The sequence below is a fragment of the Mustelus asterias genome, chromosome 1 (genome assembly GCF_964213995.1).
Source record: "Mustelus asterias chromosome 1, sMusAst1.hap1.1, whole genome shotgun sequence".
Classification (NCBI taxonomy): domain Eukaryota; kingdom Metazoa; phylum Chordata; class Chondrichthyes; order Carcharhiniformes; family Triakidae; genus Mustelus; species Mustelus asterias.
This window is the reverse complement of record NC_135801.1, coordinates 74,803,537-74,830,967: the sequence shown is the minus strand read 5'-3', so window position 1 is coordinate 74,830,967 and position 27,431 is coordinate 74,803,537. Positions and strand designations below refer to the sequence as shown.

At 42.7% G+C, this 27,431-nt stretch overlaps 1 protein-coding gene across 1 annotated transcript in view; it reads right to left on the bottom strand.

Annotated features, from left to right (window-relative positions):
• Positions 1-27,431, bottom strand: part of LOC144494304 (synaptopodin-2-like) — a 72,586-nt gene that overhangs the window by 5,653 nt on the left and 39,502 nt on the right. Inside the window, exons 2-3 of the mRNA XM_078213818.1 lie at positions 12,954-13,105; positions 226-1,055 (exon numbers count right to left, since the gene is read on the bottom strand). Of these exons, the coding sequence (XP_078069944.1) occupies positions 226-1,055; positions 12,954-13,105 (982 nt within the window). The remainder of the gene's footprint in view (positions 1-225; positions 1,056-12,953; positions 13,106-27,431) is intronic.

The window sequence follows — 27,431 nt, the reverse complement described above, 5'->3', positions numbered from 1 at the left end:
ATTTGCTATTTCAAGGGATCAGATAACTCCCAGGATTACAACTGCTTGTGTCTGTCAAACTCTGTTCTGCAAGCATCATCAGTCTGCAACCTTTAGTTGCCATTTAATGTGACAAATGGCACATTAGTACACTGTCTTCTCGGATCTCTGGTAGATATCTTATAGGGAAATAAAATTAACAGCACATTTCCTTTTGTGTAAGTTTACAAGAAGAGTTGTACTCACTGGCTTGTCTGGCCCTGTGTTTGTGGGTTCTGGCCAAATCCTTCCCAGAGCGTGTCCCTTCTGATCCGTGCTCTGTTCCCTCTGATGAAATTCCAACGGAGAAAGGAGGCGTGCTACGTATTTTTGACTGTCCCTCTTCAGTCAGAGAGTCAGCACACCCACTGCCAACTTCGGACGTGGAGGCTTCCCTTCCACTCTGCTCTCTGTCAGAGGAATCCAAAAGCAGCTCCACCCTGGACTGATATGAATCCCCTTCTGCTCCTTGCAGCTCACTTTCGACCAGCTTGACCTTCTTGTCACTCTTGCTCTGGAGTGATATAGTAGTCGAGGCCGTCTGGATTGCAACATTTCCATTAGGCTCTGGTGCTGCTGATTCAGTTCTCTGGATGCTCTCGTGCAGTGTAGTTGGATCTCTGTCTGCAGAATTGATTTTTTCTGCCCCAATGATGGTTACAGCAGTTGCCTCTGGATCACCAAGCTTCCCTTGAGTAAGGGACAACTGGAATTCTACCGTGGCCATATGTTGGGGTTCTCTCTCTTTACAGCTGGAGTCCTGCAGTGATTCTCCAGAGCTTGTGCATTCTTTCAAAAACAACCTAGAGCTCTTCTGCCTCTGTCTTTCTTCTTTCCTCCCTGTAATATCTGTGTCACTTTCTGTCTCTCCGTAGTAAGCCTCGTCCTGAGACTCAGAGATGTAAAGTTCAAAAGGCAGGGATTGCTTGCAAGATGCTTTGCTGCCGCTAATTTCTAATGTTGTTTCCACTGTCTCCTTGCTCTCTGTTCCTTCGTATTCTTCGTAATCTGGCTGATCAGTTTTCTCACTGACGGGCCTAAAAAGAATGCAAAAAAAATCCCCCAAATTCATTAGAAACAAATACACATCTCTATTCTACTGCATTCATTCACCAGGCTGCCAGGTCTTATTTCTAGATTCCTCACATTGATGTTAGTTCTGCGTCTGTTGAACTTTGGTTTCTACAAAACAGGCACAATGGGTGTTTAAGTTGGATGGCCCCTGAAAATGTGCAGAAATCGCAATGTGCGATTAGCCTATTTAGTATAATATTGGCATCGTGCTAACATACTGCTACTTGATCATTTAAATGTTCTGCAGATAGCACTAATCATAGCGGTTAGCATTGCTGCCTCACAGCGCCAGGGACCCAGGTTCGATTTCTGGCTTGGGTCACTGTCTGTGTGGAGTTTGCACGTTCTTCCCATAGAACATAGAACATTACAGCGCAGTACAGGCCCTTCGGCCTGCGATGTTGCGTCGACCAGTGAAACCAATCTAAAGCCATCTAAACTACACTAATACAATATCATCCATATGTTTATCCAGTGACCATTTAAATGCCCTTAATGTTGGCGAGTCCACTACTGCTGCAGGCAGGACATTCCACGCCCTTACCACTGAGTGAAGAACCTACCTCTGACATCTGTCCTATATCTATCACCCCTCAATTTAAAGCTATGTCCCCTCGTGCTAGCTATCACCATCCGAGGAAAAAGGCTCTCACTATCCACCCTATCTAATCCTCTGATCATCTTGTATGCCTCTATTATCTGTGTGGGTTTCCTCCGGGTTGCTCAGGTTTCCTCCCACAGTTCAAGGATGTGTGGTTTAAGTGCATTGGTCATGCTAACTTGCCCCTTTGTGTCCTGGGATGCGTAGGTTAGAGGGATTAGTGGGGTAAATATGTGGGGTTATGGGGAGAGATTCTGGGTAGGATTGGTGTCGGTGCAGGCTCGATGGGCCTAATGGTCTCTTTCTGTACTGTAGGGATTCTATGATTCTATAAGCACACTGTTTATTGGTTGTACAAAGCAGCAACATTTCTAATTTTCCAGTTTTACTTGCACTTAACCTACATTGCTTAAATGGGAAGTAAATTGTTGCTTAAGCAGTTGCTTGGAGTTGTTATTGAAGAGAATTTAATCTGGGAAACATTGAAAAATGGCATAACATAGGAGAGAGTATACTTCAAGGTTGTTAGTCGTTGCACTGGAGGTCTTAGTGGCAGAGGTGTAAAGTAGGAGAGATCTTCTCAATCTGTAGGCCCTCCTGACACAAATACAAAAAGCAGTGGGAACAGATAGCCCTGAGGTCAATGCAAGAGTAAAGCAGTAGATGCAAGAAATTCAATGAGCTCACATGAGCATTCTAGGTCAGTTAATGCCATATCCTACCAACTAAACTGAATCACCACAATTCTATCACTCACTTCACAACAGTCTCCTTCAATCAGGACTCATACATAAGCTTCTTCTGCATTACCTCACCCTCACACACTTTTCACTGCTGTAAGCCTCACATCCACATCCCACAGTTTTCATGCTACCAGTTCAGTCATCACAACCACATAAGCTGACATATTACATGGCACTCACCAACACACTTCCCTCTCTGTTGTAGGGCAAGGAGTTGCACAAGGAGAAGTTGCAGGAGCTAACTGGAGCAGGACAGAAGTACCTGCATGTCCCATGCGCTTTAGAGAAATTGATGCTGGCAATTAATAGGATGCTTATTGCTGTGGCCATAGCCAGCAGGAGGACTGAAAACTTCAAAGGTAATGACATTCTCATACTTACTCCTCCTTCCCACATCCTACTTCCCTCTCATACAACACTCTCTTCTGATTTACTGCAGATGGTTTAGACGTACTTGCTTTTCCCCATCCTCCCCTCACCACTACCTTACCCTTGCACCTTTCATGTACCCAATCTGTCCAGGTGGTGGAGGAACAACAAGAAGACAGTGATGGTGAAAACATAGCACTGTCATGTATTCTTCAGGTTCTGATGTTGTGCATTCCTTTGCAAATAGATTAGAAGTAGGATCTGCAGAAGGTTAAGTCACTGGGCACTAATAATCTGCAACCAGGGCAGCGGGAAGGATAGCACAGGTGCCAGATCTCTGGGGGTTGAGGGTTCTGCTGCCAAGAACTCAAATGAACATCTTAATAGGGAAGTGTACAGAAGAATACCAATGGGTATGCACAATAAAATTCTCGGTGCATTGGCATAACATAGGAGAGAGTATGCTCCAAGGCTGTTAGTCGCTGCACTGGTGGTTTTAGTGGAAGAGGTGGAAAGAAGGAGATATGTTCTCAATCTGAAGGCCCTCCCGAAACAAATTCAAAAGGCAGTGGGAGCAGATAGCCCTGAGGTCAATGCAAGAGTAAAGCAGTAGATGCAAGAAATTCAATGGCATCCATTGCTTGCGCTTGTCATCCAGGTGCCACACTTTGGTATTTCATGATGGCTCAAATGTAGATGGTGCAACATACTGGGGCAGAATGAAGGCACCATGAATAATGCCAGGATGCTGAGCTTCGACCTTAATTCACGGCCTATGGTCGCACACTGGCTGGATGTTGAGAAAATTCACCAGAAAGCCTGTGGTCGATGTTAAGGAACATGGAGTCCATTCCACATCTATTCCATCTCAGAAATGGTGGTTAACTTCTTTTGCAGACTTGTAGACTCCATCATGTTGCAGTATCTGAAGGACAATGTTACAGCTTCCATTGCAGTACAAGCAACAGTTACCAGTGGTAGAATGTTTCAGTGGAAGTTCAGACTGCTGACATGCAAGATCAGATTGACGCCAGCATGGCTGTGGGTTACAGTATGATGTGGAGATGCCGGCGTTGGACTGGGGTAAGCACAGTAAGAAGTCTCACAACACCAGGTTAAAGTCCAATAGGTTTATTTGGTAGCACAAGCTTTCGGAGTGTTGCTCCTTCTTCAGGTGAGTGGGAATTGTGTTCACAAACAGGGCATACATAGACACAAACTCAATTTACAAGATAATGGTTGAAATGCGAGTCTTTACAGGTAATCAAGTCTTAAAGGTACAGACAATGTGAGTGGAGAGAGCGTTAAGCGCAGGTTAAAGAGGTGTGTATTGTCTCCAGCCAGGACAGTTGGTGAGATTTTGCAAGCCCAGGCAAGTCGTGGGGGTTACAGATAGTGTGACATGAACCCAAGATCCTGGTTGAGGCCGTCTTCATGCGTGCGGAACTTGGCTATCAGTTTTTGCCTGGCGATTCTGCGTTGTCGTGTGTCATGAAGGTGGCCTTGGAGAACACTTACCCGAAAATCAGAGGCTGAATGCCCGTGACTGCTGAAGTGTTCCCCGACAGGAAGAGAACACTCCTGCCTGGTGATTGTCGAGCGGTGTTCATTCATCGATTGTCGTAGCGTCTGCGTGGCCTCCCCAATGTACCATGCCTCGGGACATCCTTTCCTGCAGTATATCAGGTAGACAATGTTGGCCGAGTCACAAGAGTACTGGTGGATGGTGTTCCCATGTGAGATGATGGCATCCATGTCGATGATCTGGCACATCTTGCAGAGGTTGCTGTGGCAGGGTTGTGTGGTGTCGTGGTCACTATTCTCCTGAAGGTTGGGTAGTTTGCTGTGGACAATGGTCTGTTTGAGGTTGTTTGAAGGCAAGAAGTGGGGGTGTGGGGATGGCCTTGGCAAGATGTTCGTCTTTATCGATGACATATTGAAGGCTCTGGAGAAGATGTCGTAGCTTCTCTGCTCCGGGGAAGTACCTATGTTCACTCTATGTGAAGCCCTATGTTCAGTCCGCTTGCTTAATCAGTTCTTAATGAATAGACAACCTCAGTGACCACCCATACCCACCAAAACTGTGAAAAGTTGCAAATATCTCCAGCTTCAGTCAGGATGGAGTCAGATGCATAAATGTTAATTGCTACAATCACCTTTACAGCCACTGACAATGAAGTACTTTCTGCTCTGAGGTTGCAAATGTGGTTGCAACAGGTAGCAGATTTCAGTGAGGACTTCTCGCATGTTGTTCCTCACTGAGCTCCAGGTCGGAGAATTACTTTATCAACACCATGGATAAACATGATCTCTTGCTGAGAAACTTTCTCCCCTCCCACTACTTTTCCTTTTCTTTTATTCATTCATGGGACATAGGCGCCGCTGGCTGGCCAGCATTTATTGCCCATCCCTAGTTGCCCTTGAGAAAGTGGTGGTGAGCTGCCTTCTAGAATCGCTGCAGCCCACATGCTGTGGATTGACCCACAATGCCGTTCGGGAGGGAATGCCAGGATTTTGACCCAGCAACTGCAAAAGAATGGTGATATATGTCCAAGTCAGGATGGTGAGTAGCTTGGAGGGGAACTTGCAGGTGGTGGTGTTCCCATTTATCTGCTGCTCTTGTCCTTCTAGATGGAAGTGGTCATGGGTTTGGAAGGTGCTGTCTAAGGATTTTTGGTGAATTGCTGCAGTGCATCTTGTAGATAGTACACACTGTTGCTACTGAGCGTCAGTGGCAGAGGGAGTGGATATTTGTGGATGTGGTGCCAATCAAGTGGGCTGCTTTGTCCTAGATGGTGTCAAGTTTCTAGAGTGTTGTTGGAGCTGCACTCATCCAAGCAAGTGAGGAATATCCCATCACACTCCTGACCTGTGCCTTGTAGATAGTGGACAGGCTTTGGGGAGTTAGAAGGTGAGTTACTCGCTGCAGTATTCCGAGCGTCTGACCTGCTCTTGTAGCTACTGTGTTTATGTGGTGAGTCTAGTTGAGTTTCTGGTCAATGGTAACCCCAAGGACGTGATGCGGAGATGCCGGTGTTGGATTGGGGTAGGCACAGTAAGAAATCTCACAGTTCCAGGTTAAAATCCAGCAGGTCTATTTGGAAGCACGAGCTTTCGGAGTGCTGCCCCTTCATCAGGATAATCACCTGATGAAGGGACAGCGCTCCGAAAGTTCGTGCTATCAAACAAACCTGTTGGACTTTAACCTGGTGTTCTGAGACTTCTTACTGTCCCAAGGATGTTGACAGTGGGGGATTAAGTGATGGTAACACCATTGAATGTCAAGGGGCAATGGTTAGAGTGTCTCTTATTGGAGATGGTGATTGCCTGGCATTTGTGTGGCGCGAATGTTACTTGGCACTTGTCAGCCCAAGTCTGGATATTGTCCAGATCTTGTTGCATTTGAACATGGATTGCTTCAGTATCTGAGGAGTCACGAATGGTGCTGAATATTGTGCAATCATCGGTGAACATCCCCACTTCTGACCTTATAACCTTATGCTCTTGCATGCCCTTTGTTCATTCTCCATGTCAAGGAGACTGCCTACCAATACGCTTATGGTTGTGAGCAATTGATTTGTGTAAAAGCTTTGAGGTCAACAAAAGCCCTTCAACACCTGCCACATCACTCTCTGTGGATTTCTACAAGTTGAAATAAATATTGAAAGCAGTGTAGACTTCTAAAAACAATCATAAGAAACAAACCAGCAAATAACCTCTAACTAGTTGATAATGCTTTAAATAGAAATTGCAGAGGAAGGGTCCTTCCTACTGCTGACTATGTGTTCAGCTGGAGATTACAAAAGGCCATTCGCTGGAGCTTTTAAGTTCTGAAGTGGCATTGTTAGTGTTCAATTAATGCTGGATGCTGATTAATCTCACGATCTGCCTGCTCTGCGGCCATTCACTTTGTGATCATGCTAATGCTTTTTGCCAGTACGGTGTCTGGCCTGATTCATCCCATAATTATGTGACTGGATGCTATTTTGGAGTTGTGAGGGCACCCATAGCACCCTAAAAAGGTGCTGAGCCCAAATTCTTACCCAACATCTATTGCAGCAAAGGAAAACCACTGGGTGGATTTTAGCTTAATTTCAATGGAAATTAAAATCAAAGGATTTCTATAATTTCCACTTGAGCTGCAAGTAGAAAATGTACCTGAATTCTGAGCTATTCTGTTCAACAGAATTTCGATTGAATTTTACCATGATGGATGTTGTTGAAATGTAATGATTCTGTAGCTGCAGAGACTTGGTTTAACTTGTTAATTTAATCTTTCATAGTTGGCATTGTGAGCTAAATCTGTGTATAGTCAGAATATTTAAAGATTTAGAACCTTGTCGTACTTGGGAAATGTTTAAAATATAAAAATCTATAACTGTGCTTAAACCTTTCTTGGCATATGTTTCCGATCAGTATGTGTTACTTTTTGAGGTTAGAATTTATCATGCAATGGTCGGAGATTGTATTTAGACTGGTGACACAGAAAGGAAGTGCACCAATCAGCAGTTGCCTGTACAAACTATCAAGTAACGAGTCTCTAATCTAATTACCTAAATATACATTGAAGATATCGAAACCAGGGGGCTAAAATTGCACCTGTAAAGCATTCTAATGAGCCAGGCATTCAAAAAGATGAAAAGCTCCAGATGACATCATTCAGATTTCCAGCCGTTTTTTCCACCAGCCAAACCAAAGTTAATTAAATGTTAAAGAAAATGCAAGCAATCAACAAGTCAATTAAATTGTAAAAAGGCATGTTAAAAGGTCAAATCTATAACTCCCACAACCATTAAATTAATCTTTGAAGGCATTTTGACAGTGTTAATGCATAAGCAATCACAAATGCTTTGGAAGTGACACGTACCACATAAATGTGTATTACATTACAGGTTAACCCTTAATGTGTTAATGAAATGGAATTCTATGGCATTAGCACAACCAGTACTGCAACTCATTTTTAAGTAGTTAATATTCCTATAACAGTAAAAATTTCTGCAAATTTATGATGCAAAGGTACCTTTCATGACATTTAATCAATTCAAAACATTCTAGTAGTACATTGCGCGCAAATTTAATCCAGAATTTGTTGAACTTTCTTACTGCCAGACATGAAGAAAGAATAAATATCATTTCAGCTTCTTAATGCATCTTATCAGGCTATTCAATTATGATTTAAATCACTAATTATTTAATGCTGTACAACTCTAGTAACTGGAAGTAAGAGCAACAATTAGTAACTGTGAAGATTGTCAAGTAACACGTCTTTAACCTCTTGGCCTGAATATTAATTGAAAATATTAGGATAATTGTGTAAGACTCTGCTTCTGGCATGAAAAATTGGGCGAGGAAGCCACATGCCTGATTCATAGCACCCACTGAATCATAGAATCATAGAATCCCTACAGTGCAGATGGAGGCCATTCAGCCCATCGAGTCTGCACAGACCACAATCCCACCCATCCCTATCGCCGTAGACCCTGCTAATCCTCCTGACACTAAGGAGCAATTTACCATGGCTGATCAACCCAACCCACACAACTTTGGACTGTGGGAAGAAACCAGAGCACCCTGACATGATCAGAATGTGCAAACTCCACACAGACCCAAGTGACCCCAGCCGGGAATTGAACCCGGGTCCCTGGCACTGTGAGGCAGCGGTGCTAACCACTGTGCCACCGTGCCGCCGACTGCCACCCCCAACATTCATTAGAAGGTCCGGGCCACTTACTGCAAATCCAGCATACTGACCTCCCTATCAAGCATTCTGATCTGTACTCCCATTGCGTAAAACTCCATGACAGGAGGAAGTTGGAAGGAAGACAGATATTAAAAACATAAAAGTCACCTGGGGCTTTCTTTTGGAGGAAAATAGGGGAGCTTTCCTCCCTCTATTTACTGTTTTATACCTGACCCAAATCTGCTTGGTGCTAATGCCGAGTATGAAAAGTATCAAATATTTTTTCCTAATCGTGACACCTTTTAAATTGACAAGCAGCAAAGCTCTACTCCTTCTAAAACGTGTAACGTAGTTTTCTAATCTACCTTCATCATCGATTTTCTACTATCAATCATGACTGACTCACTGTCACATGGTCTTCTGTAGCCCAGAGAGTGAGATGATCTGGCCCACAAATTATTTAACTGCTATTAATGCAACTTTGTCATAGAGTGCCAGGAAGTGTAATTCGAATCAGATGAGCTGAATGATGCCATTTCTTCCCTGTGCCTGAGTCGGAATGTCTTGTTTCCACATGGTTCTCCATCTAGTGGCTCGGATATGAACTGAAAAAGCTCCCACAGCTCTGCAAGTGAATGATTTGCAAACAAGCAGGCTGCATTCATTGATGAGTAATTGGATTCCCTGTTTTTGGGTGCATGGGTCAATTGAAGTGCTTGCGCCCACTTCAACTGAAGTAGGCAAGATGTACCCAGCCGCATCTGCATTATTGTAACACTAACTGGTGCACCTCCAGTGCTGCTGTCAGTCCCTGAATATTACTGGCGAACTTCACAAACTGCGGGATGCCCCGCACGTGTTCTTTACAGACAATGCGGTACAATCAGCCCGTTCTCCTTAAAGGCAGGCTGTATCTTAAAGAGAAGTTTCACAAAAAGATTGCTAAAATGTAAGTTCTTGGAATGTGAACATCAGGGCGCTCAGAAGATCCCATTAGTGATATAAGTGGCACTGGAGGCATTAGTGGTGCAGATAGGCAAGAGGAAAAGGGCCATATCCCACTGGGGAGCAGGACACCGACAAGGCCCACCCTCAGATATGAACAGGAGCAGGTGGCCAGGATCATTAATTCCTGGAGACCAGAACTGAGGATTTGGTAGCATTGCCACAAGAAGTCTAATGATCTCATTGCAAGTGCTCAAGGTTAGTGAATGCAACTTCAATGACATCTACCCAATTCACCTCCATCCTCACACACTGTTCAATGCACCACATCCCCATCACTCTACAGTGGCAGTCCCAATATTTGGGAGCCATGCCTAATATCCAGATGCTCAGCCTCAGAAACCTATGACTATAATCAGCCTGATGTGGAGATGCCGGCGTTGAACTGGGGTAAACACAGTAAGAAGTTTAACAACACCAGGTTAAAGTCCAACAGGTTTATTTGGTAGCAAAAGTAGGTGTGGCTTTTGCTACCAAATAAACCTGTTGGACTTTAACCTGGTGTTGTTAAACTTCTTACTATAATCAGCCGCACAGTCACCCCTCACTGCCTCCACCCAACTCCAAATATTCAGTTGTGACAGACATATCACCCAAACACAATGCTTCACAACAACTGACATTCTGCCGTCTCACAGGACACAATAGAAGAGAAAAGAACAGGATGAGTGGAGGACAAGGATACCAGCATTGCTAGAGCCTTTGGAGGAGGTGGTTCTGTGCATCATGGGACGAGCTGTGATGAGACCTGTGACATCAATGATGCTGCAGACAATGAGAATGATGTCCCTGCTTTCTGCCCCTTTTCAATTCCCAACACAACCTCATCATGTTATCTAGCACAATGAGCAAGCTGTTGACTGTGACCAAGGACCTCTATACTCATTGGAATTCAGAAGAATGAGAGTATATCTTATTGAAACATATAAGATTATGAAGGGGTTAGATAAGATAGAAGCAGGGAGGTTGTTTCCACTGGCGGGTGAAACTAGAACTGGGGGCATGGCCTCAAAATAAGGGGGAGCCGATTTAGGACTGAGTCGAGGAGGAACTTCTTCACACAAAGGGTTGTGAATCTGTGGAATTCCCTGCCCAGTGAAGCAGTTGAGGCTACCTCATTGAATATTTTTAAGGCAAGGACAGATAAATTTTTGAACAGTAAAGAAATGAAGGGTTATGGTGAGTGGATGGGTAAGTGGAGCTGAGTCCACGAAAAGATCAGTCATGATCTTATTAAATGGCGGAGCAGGCTTGAGGGGCCAGATGGCCTACTCCTGCTCCTAGTTCTTATGTACTTACGTTACACCCAACTCCATTTATCTCACTTCAACCTTCCTCTATGAGTTCCTGCTTTCAGACAGCTAAGAACTGCTGTCTGACCAGCTACATGAGTCCAAGCAGGAGAACAGAGAGCAAGAACAAACCATTGATGAAGAAGACCCATCACTTGTTCGAACATCCGCCGCCACCAACTCCAAATTTGGCACTGCATGTACCTCGGAGGCTCATGTAGATTTGGGATCAACAATGTAGTGAGTGATTTGAGAATGAGAGGGCTGCAGCCACTCCGGGGTGAGGAATGCTTCAATTGCCACTTTAATGGAGGATGATGTAAATTCATCTTATAGGATGAAAACAGGAGCAGCAGTCAGCCATTCGATTCATCGAGCCCGCCCATCATTCATGGTTGATCTGATTGTAGCCGCAACATCACTTTCCACCCTGCTCCCATAATCCTTGACATCTTTGTAGATCAAAAATCTGTCTAACTCAGCCTCGAATCTATTCAATAACCCAGCCTCCGGTGCTCTCTATGAAGTGTACATGAACAAGCGCCAGAGTGTGGCGACAAGGGAATTTTCACAATAACTTCATTGCAGTGTTAATGTAAGCCTACTTTTGGCTAATAAACTTTACTTTTCATTTCCCACCCTCAAACTGAATGTGAAATTCTCTTATGCTATGATCATTTTTACAAGGGGGATTCTTAACTATGGGTTAACTAATTAATCTTGTCTCATTGCACATTACTGGGACAAAAATAGCCTGTTCCCTATTCTAAGAACATGTTGTTCTTAGAAACTGTCCTGAATATTCTCCATGAACCCATCCTCCAAGCTATCTTTGCCAATTTTATTTATCCAATCTATGTGCAGATTAAAATCTCCCACAATTATAGCAGTACCTTTCTTAAAAACCCCATGATTGTAACAAATCCTGCTGTGAAGACTCAGATAAGGACCTTGTTGGGCATTTAGGAGTGTGCTGAATGGGCATGAATACCAAAATGCTGGATGCTTTGTCTGGTTGCCAGATAGCCTCCTGTGACTGATAAAGAGCATGGAGGAGTTTGAATCCCACTCGGCAACTGGAATGCTGTGGATGATTCTCCCTAGCTTCTGCTCCATCACCGTATTTTGCTGCAGACCTGGAGGCACTGATGCTATTGTCCCCATATGTGGTGCAGTCTTTATGTGGGCAAGTCACCTAACCAGTCACCAGAATGCACGGTTCTTTAAATCAGTGGCTCCCAATCTTTTATCTGTCATGGCACACCTTTATACTATGAAAAAATTTTGAGAATCACCTCCCATTTTCTCTCTCTTCTTTCCTTCCTGGGAACTTCATTTTTAACTTCTCCCTGTCTCTCTCGCTTCTCCCAGGGTTTATGTGTCCTTTTTGAGTTTTTGTCTTTTGTGCCAATGCATGGGGCTTTTGTCTTCAGCTCCAAATCCGTTAGTCATGTGCATGGGCCTGACCAACATAAAATATCTAAACCACACGAGTGCAGCCCTTTCCCAGCCGGCACATGCGAGTGAGGCCCAAGACTTGTCGGGTCTTGGAGATGCTGACCACAGAGCTGAAGGCCAAGGTTAGTTTTAGTTTAATTACATGAATTTTGAATAATTTTGAATCTTTTTTCACAGCACACTGATTGGGAACCACTAGTTTAAATGACACTACTGTAAGGCCCAGTTTCCTTTGTTTCACTTCCTTATTTTAATATTAGGTTCTAACATTGTAGAGTGCAAGTAATGTAAGTGTTAATCAATAAATATAAGGGAGGCGATGGCCTAGTGGTATTATCTCTAGACCATTAATCCAGAAACTCAGCTAACGTTCTGGGGATCTGGGTTCAAATCCCACCATGGCAGATAGTAGCATTTGAATTCAATAAAAAAAACGTCTGGAATTAAGAATCAATTGATGACCACGAGACCACTGTCAATTTTTGGAAAATCCTATCTGGTTCACTAATGTCCTTTGGGGAAGGAAATCTTCCGTCCTTACCTGGTCTGGCCTACATGTGACTCCAGGGCCACCGCAATGTGGTTGACTCTCAACTGCCCTCCAAGGGCAACTAGGGATGGGCAATAAATGCTGGCCAGCCAGTGACGCCCATGTCCAATGAATAAAAAATAAATAAACAGACCGTTTTAATTTTCAGCAAAAATGACTCTACCTTTTAATGAGGATTTGCAGAGTTTCACTGGCCCCGTCTATGAGTTGCATGGCTTTGGAATGGGTTAATTCTGAACAAGGTTCACTGTTGATCGAAATAAGTTCATCTCCCTCACACAATCCAGCTTTGCAGGCTTTACTCTTCTTCCGAACCTAGAAATATAATGGACACACACAAAGCAGATCCAGCTGGAAAAATGTACAATTTGAATGGTACATAGGAATAAACGCACTAAAGACCTAATCAAAAGGATAAAGGTAGATTTCTACACGTATTGTCACTTATAATATAATTCTGGAAATGTTTTGTAGCGTATAAATCTTTTTACTGAGTAGCAATAAATCATATAAGGATCGTTGAATATAGAAGTGTGTGGCCACATTATTCGTGTAAATCTCTGCTAAATTCTCTGCTCTGGAGCTTTTGCCATTTTTCCAGGATATTTGTCAGCTCTTCCATGAAGACTATGGTGAGTGAGCAGATGCTCAAACCCTGGAGTTAGACCGGAGTAATCTCACTAAGTGATATATCTAGGCAATTGTGTCCTAGCAAGATAATTCACTAAATAATATTAATGTAACAATACAGCTGTAGAAACATAGAAACTAGAAGCAGGAGTAGGCCATTGGGCCCTTCGAGCCTGCTCCACCATTCATTTTGATCATGGCTGATCATCAAATTTAATATCCTGAACCCCCCTTTCCCCCCTTATCCCTTTAGCCCCAAGAGCTATGTCTAATTTCTTCTTGCAATCAGATGACGTTTTGGCCTCAAGTACATTCTGTGGTAGTGAATTCCACACATTCACCACCCTCTGGGTGAAGAAATTTCTGTACCCTGGTGTCCCATCAGTAATATGGAAAACATACTGTGCTTCGTTAGATGAGGTACATGTCTGACTTACCAAGGGAAAGCCAGGTAAAAATGAGAAACAATGAGTAGAAAAGAAAAGTGGGGGAAAATTTCGACGAAGATGTTTCTAATTTTCCAATCTCCCATTGCAATTCTAATGTAAAGTGAGCAGAAACAAGAAACACTGTAAATGGCCACATTTGGTCATTTACATTGTCTATCCTGGGGCTCTGCCAACTTCTTACCACATTACCTGGGAGATCAAGAGAAGGCCCAAATATTTCCAGCTAATTATCTCAACATAATAATAGATGGCAGTGGCATCTATTATCAGAGTCGTATGTTTCTGGTAAGATCTTTGTGTTCATTTATCTTATTTAGAACTCCTAATGGTGTCGTACAGCACCCTTCCATGCTATTATTTCACAGTGCTTTGGTGTTTATTTTTTAATAAATTACTTTATGTCCAGTAATCTGGAAGGAAAATGTGCCTGGGAGTTTCTCCTGTTCTTCAGGTACACTTTTGCTGGAATGCCCAGAGAAATAGTCTAAGTATCTAAAGAAGCTGTTTTGGCTGTTCTTGATTTCCACCGCTAAATCTGGTTTGTTCAATATCACATGTGCAGTTATCAGTTAAGGTTGTGTTTCTTTTTATTTCACTTCTTAAATGTCATAAAGATAAATGACTACTTTGCTCACAAGCCCTGAGTATTCTGTGTATTCAACAGGTTTTGGCCTCTCCCGTGCCTGGTGAAAGACAATTGAGACAGCAAATTTTATTACAGAGGCTGTGATGTGACATTGGCTTCACGGCAAGGTCTTGTGTGAAATGTTTGAGAGGGAGGCAGTGTCCCTGGGTTCAGACAGAAGGCAAGCCTTGGAAACCTAGCTGGAGGAATGCTGAATCAATGCCTTGTTGGTGCCCCTGCATCCCTGAAGCTTCCTCATGTCCGAAACCAAAAGAGAACTGGCAGCATCCGAAAGGAGAGAAAAGAGCTGATGTTTCGAGTCCAGACGACCCTTTGTCAAAGCAGAATGCTTTGCATTCTTATTTGTCAAAGCTTTGTCCTCATGTCTGGCTCCTTGTCCTCACCATGTGCCTGTCTGGGCTCCACAACTGAGTCATCATTGGATTCCTCCACTCGGGTGAGTGCACCTGCCTCAGTGTCCTCCTGGTCGAGTGGTTGAAAGAGCAAGATTATGCAGAGCACAACAGACAACAATGATGAGCGGCGCTTACCCTGCAGATATTGCAGGATGCCCCCCGAGCAGTACAGCAATTGGAACATAATTTTCAGCAGACCTAATGTCCTGTCTGCCACCACCCTTGTGGAGGCATGACAGCGATTGTATCTTTCCTCTGCCTCTGTCCTTGGGTGCCTGAGTGGCTTCATCAGCCAGCTTTTTAATGGGTGAAGTAAAATCCAGGTTAATTGGTGTTCAAATCATTTAAATTGCCTTCTTAATTGGCGTGGGCACACATCCGACCCACGGTTCGTGCCGCCAACTGGATTATGAGTGCACAATCATGTTAGGATGCACACCTGAATTCTTCTCACAAAATTTGGTGTACTTCTGGGTCAATCCAAACTTTTGATGTAAAATTCTGCCCAGTGTCGGAGAAAGGAAATAAATGCTGCATTAAAGTCAGAAAATGTATTCTTCGTCAACTGGTTCACATTTACTGTTGGCGCATGCCATGTCCCTCACACATACTTGTTGCTTTTTATTTAATCTCGTTCATACTCATACCCTAGCAGGGAAAAGATTCTGGGTGCAAGGTACAATTAAAAGCTTATTTTTTTCCAGGGACATTACACCTCAAGTCATTGTAAAATGATTTAAATGGATAGCGCCCAGGTTGCAACGTTCTCTCTGAGTTGCACAGTTCCATAGTCATGCAGCAGTCCAAATCTTAACATGCATATATCCCTCCATATATGGAGAAACTTGGTTTGTTCTCACTGGAGCGACGGAGGTTGAGGGGAGACCTGATAGAAGTCTACAAGATTATGAGAGGCATGGACAGAGTGGATAGTCAGAAGCTTTTTCCCAGGATGGAAGTGTCAATTACTAGGGGGCATAGGTTTAAGGTGCGAGGGGCAAGGTTTAAAGGAGATGTATGAGGCAGATTTTTTACGCAGAGAGTCGTGGGTGCCTGGAACTCGTTGCCGGGGGAGGTAGTGGAAGCGGATACAGCAGTGACTTTTAAGGGGCGTCTTGACAAGTACACGTATAGGATGGGAATAGAGGGATATGGTCCCCAGAGGGTAGGGGGTTTTAGTTAAGTCGGGCAGCATGGTCGGTGCAGGCTTGGAGGGCCAAAGGGCCTGTTCCTGTGCTGTAATTTTCTTTGTTCTTTTTTCTTTGTTCTTATGTAGGGGAATAATAGGCTGCCCACAAGATGTATCTCCTTTAAGATGTTTGCATGCTTGGCAGTGCTGCAATCTTAAAGGAACTGTGCAGTGTAACAAATGGAACGTACGCACTGTAGAGAAATTAGAGGGAACATTGTAAGGCTGACCTATAGAGTGGGCATTATTCTGCCCCTTTGGATGGATTCCTTCAACTTAAAGCATCTTGAGTCCAGTTTGCACAATGCACAATAACTGGCACATAATTCAAGTTTCAACTGGGCAATGTTCAAATCACAGCCCCCCCCCATCCTCCCCCACCCCACCCCCATTCTATAAAAGCAAGGAAAGAGTAGGGGAAGCCAACACAACAGGCTAATCCAAATTCAAATTAATACCATTTTGCTCTTCTGTTTTACATTGCTTATCATCCATTCTCACGCAAATCTTTCACATATTGGGATTAATAATACAACCTAAAATACCAGTAAAAATCGATGATCAGGAAATTATTCAATCACTGTTAATTAGTGACCTCGCTCTTCAGTATCATGCAGTCCAATCTTTGCCATTTATGTGCAAGTTCTGGTTGAGCCAAACATGAAAGTTCCCAGCTCGATCTAAAAATAGCTTCTATATAATGGAAGTTGTGTTTTATGTTCCATAATCTGATCTAAATACAGTACATTCATATGACCTTAAAAATGTTCCCATCCAAAGAAGCTTTCGATTCCCATTGAATACAGCAGAAGTTTCTCAAACATTAATTGTCTGATGTTTCTGTAAGGATGCCACTCAAATAGAGTTAGTTGCTTTTCTCATGTACTGTATGTAATATTTAGCTCCATTGATAGCACACTTGATGCTAAGTCAAAAAGTTGTGAACTAGTCTCACAGCAGATTTGAGCACAGAATCTCGGTTGCTATTTCAGTGCACTACTGGGGAATGCTTCATTTTTTGTGGATGTTACCTTTCAAATGACTAATGTAACTGAGGTGCCGTCTGCCAATTCAGGTGAATGTAACAGATCTCACAGCGTTATTTGAAGAAGAACAGGGTGATTTGGTTGACATGCCTCTATCAGGGGTCAGTACAAAGCATGATATAGAATGTATGGCATAGAACAAGCCAGTCAACCCAACTAGTTGATATAGGTGTTTATGCTCCACATGAACTCCCACTCTACTTCATCTAAACCTCGTTGCATACTATTCCATTCCTTTTTCCTTCATGTTTACTTACTCTTCCTTAAATTCATCTATGCTATTTGCCTCAACTTCTCCTTGTAGTAGTAAATTCCACTTTCTAACTGCGCTCCGGGTAAAGGATCCCCTATTGGATTTATTAATATCTTGCATTTATGAACACTAGTTTTTGTCTCATCCAGAAGTGGAAACATCTTCTATTGATCTACGCTTATTGAACCCTTTCATAACCTTATCAGGCCAGCCTAAGTCTTCCACCCCATTGAATCACTCCTGAGAGCGAAAGCCTCGTAAATCTTTATTGTAATGTCTCCAGTGTTTCTATACCCATTCTGTAAGATAAAGATTAGAATTGATACAACTATGGTCTAACCAAAGTTCAATAAAAGTTTAACATAACTTCTCCGTTATTCAATTCCATCTTTCTAGAAATGAATCCCAGTGCATCTTTTGTGGCTTTTGTCAACTTATCAACTGCATCTTTTAGTGATTTATGCATCTATAATCCTAAACCCCTTTGCTCCTCCATTACATTTGCATTCTTATTTTCCCAGGACCATGCACTCACCTTATTCTTCCTACCAAAATGATGCACCATCACACACTTTTCAATATTGAAATTAATTCGTTAATTGCATGCCCAATCTGCAAGATTATAAATGTCTTATTGCATTTTATCACCGTTTCCCTCAGAATGTCTACACTTCAAAACTAACCCATTTCTTGTAAAATGTTTTGGCACATCCTAAGATGCTACCTTAATACAGATTATTTCCATAATTGCTTAATCCTTATACTTGTTAAACCTGCTGTATAAATTGAGGGCTTCCCTATGAACCAAGAGCTTTATTATTATTTCAGTGGACCAAAATTATCCCACAGATGGAAATAGATGACAAATCCTGAAAGACCGAGGTTGCTGCTGTATTGATTCATTTTTAGGCAGCCCTGTCACTGATCCATCACTTATCCTGCTGAGGCCAAATGAAATTTAACTGTTGTGCCTATGTGTTCCTGAATTATGATTAATCTCTTGCTTCTGTTCTAAATGCAGTGAGAACCCACTGGGCCAGCCTAGAGTTAGAGATGGTTTTCATAAATTAAAGTTAGATACTTGTCTTTTTTTATTTGCTCATGGGATATAGGCATTGCTTATTGCATATCACTAATTGCTCTCGAGAAGGTGATGGTGAGGCACCTCAGATGGTTGTAGTGCATCCACAGAGGATGACACAGAGCAGACTCAATGGGCCAAATGGCCTACTTCTACTCCTACATCCTATAGTACTGTTGGAAAGGGAATTCCAGGATTTTGATGCAGTGGCCTTGAAGAAACAGTGATACAGTTCCAAGTCAGAATGCTGTGTAACTTGGAGGGGAATTTACAGTTCGTGATGTTCCCATGCACCTGCTACCCTCATTCATCTAAGTGGTGAAGATTGCAGGTTTGGAAAGTGAAGGAAGTTTGGTGAGATGCTACATTACATCTTAGAGACTTGTATACATTTGTTATCGTGCACCAATATTGGAGGAAATGAATATTTAAGATAACAGTTGGGGAGCCAATCAAGTGCTCTGCTTTATCCTGGATGGTGCTGAGCTTCTTGAGTATTGTTGGAGCTTCATTCACTCAGCCAAATGGAGACTATTTCATCACACTCCTAACTTGCGACTTGTATATAGTGACCAGGGAGTCAGGAGGTGAGTTACTCACTTCAGAATCATAGAATAGATTCATAGAATTCCCTACAGTGCTGGAGAAGGCCATTTGGCCCATCGAGACTGCACTAACAACAATCCCACCCAGGCCTTATCCCCGTAACCCCACATATTTACCCTGCTCATCCCCCTGACACTAAGGGTCAATTTAGCATGGCCAATCAACCTAACCTGCACATCTTTGGACTCCGCCCTCCCCCGCCATCTATCCACCCCTGCCCACACTGCAATTATGCCAACTGTTGGGATGGCATGGGTGGCCCTCCCTCTGGTGGGCAAATTGAGACCCTTAGGCTGGTAATTACTTACCACGTAAGGGCCTCATCCCATCGCTGCAGGAACTTAAGCAGCAGCAGGGGAATACGGCTAGCCTGGCAGGTTTCCAAGTGTGGGCTGGTGGCAGGCAAGGGAGGAACCCATTCTTATCTGGTACCTTGGATCCATAGGAGGGACCCCCAAGGTCTTACAAATTCCCTACCATTCCTCATTGGCCTCTCACCCACCCCCTCGGCTTCTCCTACCCCCCTCGCCAGGGCCTGTCAGCTGGACACAGGGTGAGACCCCCAAACAATTAAAAAAATCCAAATCTAATGTCGTAAGCCTCTGTCCTGAAATGCCAAAGAGCTGACCTCTGATTAACCAGCAATTCTCCGAGGCAGGATTTCCTGTTCCTGAGCTGTGGAAATCCTGCCTCCAGCCTATTAATGGCCAATTGATCATTGAATGGTTGCAGGGCTGCGGGTGCTCTCCGAGGCAGACTCCCACCCCAACTCTTTAGCCAACGTTTGGGGAATCTGATACCTTGAAATTTGGCATGTCCGCTACAACTCTCACCAACTTCTACAGATGCACCATAGAAAGCATTCTTTCTGGTTGTATCACAGCTTGGTGTCCAAGACTGCAAGAAACTACAAAGCGTCATGAATGTAGCCCAATCCATCACGCAAACCAGCATCCCATCCATTGTCACTATCTACCATTTCCCACTGCCATCAGAGGACCCCACACACCCCGGACATTCTCTCTTCCACCTTCTTCCGTCGGGAAAAAGATAAAAAAGTCTGAGGACATGTATTAACCGACTCAAGAACAGCTTCTTCCCTGCTGCCATCAGTCTTTTGAATGGACCTACCTCGCATTAAGTTGATCTTTCTCTGCACCCTAGCTATGACTGTAACTACATTCTCCACTCTCTCCTTTCCTTCTCTATGAACGGCATGCTTTGTCTGCATAGTGTGCAAGAAACAATGCTTTTCACTGTATACTAATACATGTGACAATAATAAATCAAACAAATCAAAATTGTAAAATTCAGCCCATAATATACACAATCTTAGATGTCAGTGTAATATTGATTACTGGTCAGCAGAGGTCGCTGTTGCTTACCTAATTTGCCAGAGCTATGACATGGTGGTGTTCCCATGTGTTTGCTGACTTTGTTCTTCTGGATGGTAGTGGTCGTGAGCTTGGAAGGTGCTGCCTAAGGAGCCTTGGTGAGGTCCTGCTTGTAGATGATACACACTGCTGCCTCTGTTCATCGGTGGTGAAGGAAAGGAATGTTTGTGGAAAGGTTCGTAATCAAGTGGGCTACTCTGCTTGGATAGTGTTGAGGTTCTTGAGTGCTATTGGAGCTGCACTCATCCAGGCAAGTGGAGAGCATTCTACCATATTCCTGACTTGTGCCTTGTAGATGGTGGACAGGCTTTGGGGAGTCAGGACGTGACTTACTTAACACAGGATTCCTAACCACTGACCTGTTCTTGTAGCCACAGTATTTATTTGATTAGTCCAGTCCAGTTTCTGGACAATGGTTACCACTCTGGATATTAATATTGGGGGAATTCAATGAAGGTAATACCATTGATTGCCAAGAGGCAATGGTTAGAATGCCTCTTGTTGGAGATTTGTGTGGCCTGAATGTTACTTGCCACTTGTCAACCCAAGCCTGGATATTGTCCAGGTCTTGCTGCATTTGGACATCGACTACTTTAGTATCTGAGGAGTCGCAAATGATGCTGAACATTGTGCAATCATCAGCAAAATCCCCACTTTTGACCTTAGGATGGAAGGAAGGTAATTGATGAAACAGCTGAAGGTAGTTGGGCTGAGGACACAACCCTGAGGAACTCCTGCTGTATTGTTCTGGAACTGAGATGATTGGCCTCCAACCAGTACAACCATTTTCCTTTGTGCTCAGTATTACTCCAGGGTTTTCCCCCTGATTCCCATCGACTCTAGTTTTGCTGGGGCTCCTTGACCCACACTCAGTCAAGGTAGTCTCTATAATAAGAATTGGAAGGGACTTTGGGGGGCAAATGTAGAATAATGGGTTAATTCTAACAGTGTGATATGCTAATAAAGCATTATAGACATAATTACAGGAAGTGATGCAATGTCTCTATCTTGTAGACCCTATGGCAAGATGAAGCCATTGTAAGATTTTTCTAAATAAAGTTAGTGTTTTCTTTAGCAGATTCTGTGAATATTTTCTGTTAGTACAACAATACCAAAAGTATTACAGTGTCATACCTATATAATTATAATTTCTCAAACAGTTTTCACTTGTTTCTGTGTAAGAGTGACGTAGTTGATATAATGAATTGATAGGATGGAATTAAAGTCAAAACTGAAGCAATGTGACATTGAGGGAACTAAAGGGGTGGCATGGTGGCACAGTGGTTAGCACTGCTGCCTCACAGCGCCAGAGACCTTTGTTCCTTTCCCAGCTTGGGTCACTGTCTGTGCAGAGTCTGCACGTTCTCCCCATGTCAGCGCGTGTTTCCTCCAGGTGCTCCGGTTTCCTCCCACAATCTGAAAGACGTGCTGGTTAGGTGGATTGGCCATGCTAAATTCTCCCTCAGTGTACACAAATAGGCACAAATGGGAGTGTGGCGACTATTTTTGATATAAATGTAAGGAAAGGATACTTCCTTCCAGGAATGATTCCACATACAAAATAGGGATTTTTAAAAAATTGTGAAACAAACTTTATTTAATAACACAGTTAAATATAACTCTGACAAATGAAGCAGCTTAACCATTAACAGTTAAACAGTATTTTAAAATGAAAGGAAGCATCTTTATTTTCTACTTATGACTGTTCCAGGTCCAAATATACCCCATTCATGCATAAATCAAATCTACTTTAAAATAAATATAGTTAACAAACCCGAGAAGACTTGCTTTAACATTTGTTAACAGTCTTGAGCTTTCAGAGATAGATGGAGTTCCAGAATCCTTCTAACTTCAACAGGCTTCAGCTGCAAACTAAACTACTTTCTACAAAAGCTTTTTTCTCTGCCACAGACTTATGACTGCACATAAACCACATCATAATATGGCCATGTCAATCAGTCTAACCAGAAATCCCAGAGGAACTTAAGTAAACAAAATTCCTTTAACTTCACTTAACACAACCACTTCCAAGAACAGAATGAGTTCTCCCAGCATCCGAGTTGCATTCCCACCAGACATACTGACTGCCTGTAGCATAAAACTGAATTTTTAAACATTCCCCTTCTACACAAATACACACACACACATATATATATGTTATATACTCCTATCAATTTCACTACTATCATCACAGCAGCAATACTCTGTAACTTGCTGCTGCCCATGAAGATTTTCTCAACCTGACACTACTGTCCATCTTTTCCAGGATCCTCTGCTCCAGGTTGAAGAAGAAATGTACACTGCAGCATCTCCCATGTTAGTTCAGCAAGCAAAATAGAGTCAGGGAAAGGTGAGGACACAACACTTTTTATTTGGCTGCTGTATTCTGGTACGTATTCAAAAGTCCAATCTTTTCATGTATGTATGAGTTAATGAATGAATGGGTAAGTGGAAGAGTGGTGAAATGGTAAGTTACTGATAGTTGATGGATTGGGTTGGGTCAAGATGGTGGTTGGCTGGGGCAGGGAATTGTGTTGGGTTAGAGGGCTAATTGGGTGGTCAGAGAGGATGGTTGAATGGTCGGGTGGTTGTCGATAGTCAGGTGTGATATTCGAGTCAGGTTGGGAGATAGTCAGGCAGTCAGGGGTTAAATGGGTGGTAGGAAGGAGTGATTGTGGCGGTCAGTTGTGTGCTTACCCGCAGTTAGATCAGGTTTTAAACTGTCTACCATTCCCTGGGTAACTATCAAGGTAAGTTGCACAGATCTAGCACAGAGTCAAAGACTTTTGTAGAGGATCCTAGACTGCAGGATATTTCCCATTGGATGTTTAAACTTCTCAGGAAATTCCCACTTATGTCCCCACATCAGGAGCTCCGCAGAATCCTCATGTGCATCTTCCATTTTAATCCAGATAATCCAGATGGCTGGATGATTTGGGCCAATATAAATTAAAAATATGTCTGAATTAAAATTCAATGCAAACTGTCACTACCATCCCTTACCTTGCCAAAATTGGCCTAGAAATTGTGTTGCTGCCAAGTTGATTGTGTGTGTGTGTGTGAGTGTGTGTGTGAGTGTATGTGTGTGCGCGTGTGTGTGAGATGTGAGCATTATTAATAAGGCAGCATCTGTTAGCTATTGCTAATTATCCTTGCAAATGCCGTGGTGAGCTGACTTCTTAAACTACTGCAGTCCATGTGGTATAGCTATCACCGCAGTGTTGTTATGGAGGGATACATTTTCAGTTTGGCAATCTGGAGCCTCAACTATTTACAATCTATGTTAGTGACTTGGATGAAGGGACAGAGTGTATTGTAGTCAAATCTACTGATGATGCAAAGTTAGTTAGGAAAGCATGAAGTGTCTCCAAAGAATTGGAAGATTTAAATGTGGAGAGACTACAGAATACTGCAATACAGAGGGACCTGGGTATCCTTGCATGTGAATCACAAAAGGTCAGCATACAGGTACAGCAAGTAATTCGGAAAGCTAATAGAATGTTGATCTTAATTACAAAAGAGATGCAGTATGAAAGTAGGGAACTGTTTCTACACTGCCGAAGTCCTTGGTGAGACCACACTGTCGTCTTTTGAAAAACGCAATGTTAATTTTGTTCACTTGAAACTACTATACACATTTATGCCAGCAGAGGGAGTTTGCTAGAACCTGCAGAAGCAGTTTAATGAAGGAAGGTATTGTTTGCTTATGCAACTTTGATTTTGAGTATGTCCCAAGAACTTCATACTGGCAATAAGGACGACGAAAAATAACAAAACATTCCTTCCAGGTATCAATCTTTTTGAAGGGTTTTTTCCTTTTTTCTGCAGAGGAAACAGCATTTAAGTTGCAGACAGCATTTTAAGTTGTGGATATAGATGCACAGTTGGGCTATGTTAAGCGTGCAGCAACAAGAAATCAGGAAAACTTTTACTGATAAGTTTCATTACTATTACTGGTGAATATACTTTTATCTATGCCCAATCTATTACCTTTCCTTGTGTATCTGGAGCCATCATCTCTATTCCCACACTGGCAAAAGTAGCGGCAATATTTTGAGGTGTGAGGCCAGATTTACTGTCACAGAGAGCGAAAAGGAAATGGCTTTACTCCATTATGGTGGTGAAGAATTGGAAGATACTTTTGAAACCTTGAGCAAAATGACTAGAATCAGCGATAAATGCATTAACAATCTACTTCATGCCCAGGGAAAAAAAAACAATATAAGGAAAATCATCTTCTGATGCATGAAGCAAGAAGCAAACAAACAATTAACCAATATTACACATGTTTGAGGCAACTTTGGTGACATTGAATCCGTTGAAAGGGAAATGGAGACACAAATAATCAAAGGATGTCTCTCCTGTCAACTATGCAAAAATTACTGAGAAAGGCAGAAAGCTGTCACAGTTGTTGAAGTTAGCAAAATCGTTATCACTTTCAGAGAGTCCCGAGCTACTGAAGTTGAGGCTGCTAATAGTAACTACCACATTCCACGTTGAACTCCTGTAAATACTATTCATTGCCCATGTGCCAGGAAACCAACAGCAGCAGTCTCACAATCAGGGCCACGATATGTTCAATCTTTCCAATGTAGTAGTGCATACCCAACACCGAGCAGCGTCATGCTATCAGTAAACAGTGCAAAATCAACTACTCAGAACAATCCCAACAGAAGGGTGCCATGTATGCATACACAGCAAAAGGGCAAAAGATGGTAGCCAAAGTAGAGGCGGATGACGTATAACATATAACCCTAGGAAATAGGAACTAGGTCATTCAATACTTGGAGCCTGCTCCGCCATTTAATGATCTAGCATTCACTAATCCACTTTTTTGCCTTCTCTCCATTATCCTTAATTCCCGTACTGATTAAAAACCTATCAATCTCAGTCTTCAAAATGTTCAAGGACTTGGCCCCCAGAGCTTCCGTGGGTAAAGAATTCCAAAGATACACAACTTTTTGAGAAAATATTCTTCCTCAAAACTGTCTTAAATGAGCACTCCCTTATACTATGCCCTCTGGTCCTACACTCTCCCCTGAGAGGAACCATCCTCCCAACATTTAGCCTGCCTAGCCCCTAATAATTCTATATGTTCAAGCATATCACCTCTGATTCTTCTTCACTCCAACGAGTACAGACCCAGCCTATTTAATCTTTTCTCATATGGCAGTCCTTCCATTTCTGGGCTCATTCTACAAAGCCTCCTCTGTACTGACTCCAATAGCAATATATCTTGCCTTAAATAAGGGGACCAAAACAGTACACACTATTCTAAATGTGGCCTTACTAGTACCTTGTACAGTTGCAACAACACCTCTTTACTTTTAAACTCCATCCCCCTTTGAAATAAAACTAGCATTCCATTTTCCTTCCCTTGTTACCTTCTGTACTTGTATGCTAGCTTTCTGGGTTTCATGGACAAATCCCTTTGTGCTACAGCTTTCTTCAATCTCCCTCCATTTTAATAATAATCCACCTTCTCATTCTTTCTTCAAAAATGAACAATCTCGCATTTTCCCACATTGAATTTCATTTACCAAATTTCTGCCCATTTACTTAACCTTCAATATCTTGCCGTAAACTATTTATATTCTCCTTACAACCTGCCTTCCCTCCCGTACTCATATCATCTGCATATCTGGCCACAGCACAGTACACTCTGTTCCTTTTTCCAAATCATTAATATATATTGTGAAGTGGTCCCAGCACTAATCACTGTGGCACTCCACTGGTTACTGCCCTCCAACTTGAGAAAGACCATTTGCTGCTCAGACATAGGTGCTCCCACAGAGTGGCATCTGTCAATGTCATGGGAGGCAATAAACTTCAGGATTGTCCCATTCTCCTCAAATCAGGGAATATGAACATTTTCTCTTCCAACAGTGACAAACTGTCAAAAATTCTCAGGCCTTTTGGAACGCCAATCTCATTCAAAGTCATCAGACTGAAGGCTGTATGTTATATCATATCTGGAGAATGTGACATGCTTATCAGTTTCCACAGAACAACGGATCTGCACATAATTACAATCACATACACGATTCCTACACACGCCAACAACATTCTTGAATTGTATGCTAACTGCTTCACTGATATCCGCAAACTGAAAGTTGTTATATGCAAGTCACGTGTAAACCCTGATATGCTCCACATAGTGCATCAACAGTGACGAATACCATTTCATATCAGGAAGCAGACTGAGAAGAAACCTAAGCACCTACTTGACTTTGATATCGTTGAGAAAATTGGGCATGGGTCTACCCCTTGGGTGTCACCCATACAAGTCATCAAGGAAGCCAAGTCTGAGAACCAGATTGGAATCTGTGTTGATGTACAACCAAGTTATACAATGAGAAGGATACTGGACACTAACAATTGATGACATCATAAATAAAGTGTATGTTGTTAAGCATTTTGCTAAACTTGACCTCAGTTCAGGATACCATTAAATTGAACTTGCAGAAAAATTGAGGTATCTTACAGTATTCTCCACTCAGATTTGATTTTTTTGATACAAGACACTCAACTCTGGAGTCAATTCAGCAGCTGAGGTGTCTTGGCACATTATTCAGTCTGTACCACAAGGACTTGAAGGCAAGCAGAATATCAGTGGTGACATGCTCATTGAAAAATCACACCCGTTGGCCAGGAGCCAATGGAAAAGTTGAGCGATTTATCTCTATCTTGAAAAAAGTCACAAATACTGTACAACTAAAGATGAGAGCAAATCATGGGAAAAAGAGCTGTCTTGCTTTCCTCACAATTACAGAGCGACTCCTCATTTTACTACTGGAAAGGCTTCACTACACTCATCCTTGCACATTCTAAATCCACATGTCTTCCAGAGCTACCTCACAGAGCCAATGACACAACATATACACGAACGTAATTGTGAATGAAAGGATCAACCAGGAGCGCAATATGCAACCTAGAACTACACCATTAAGGT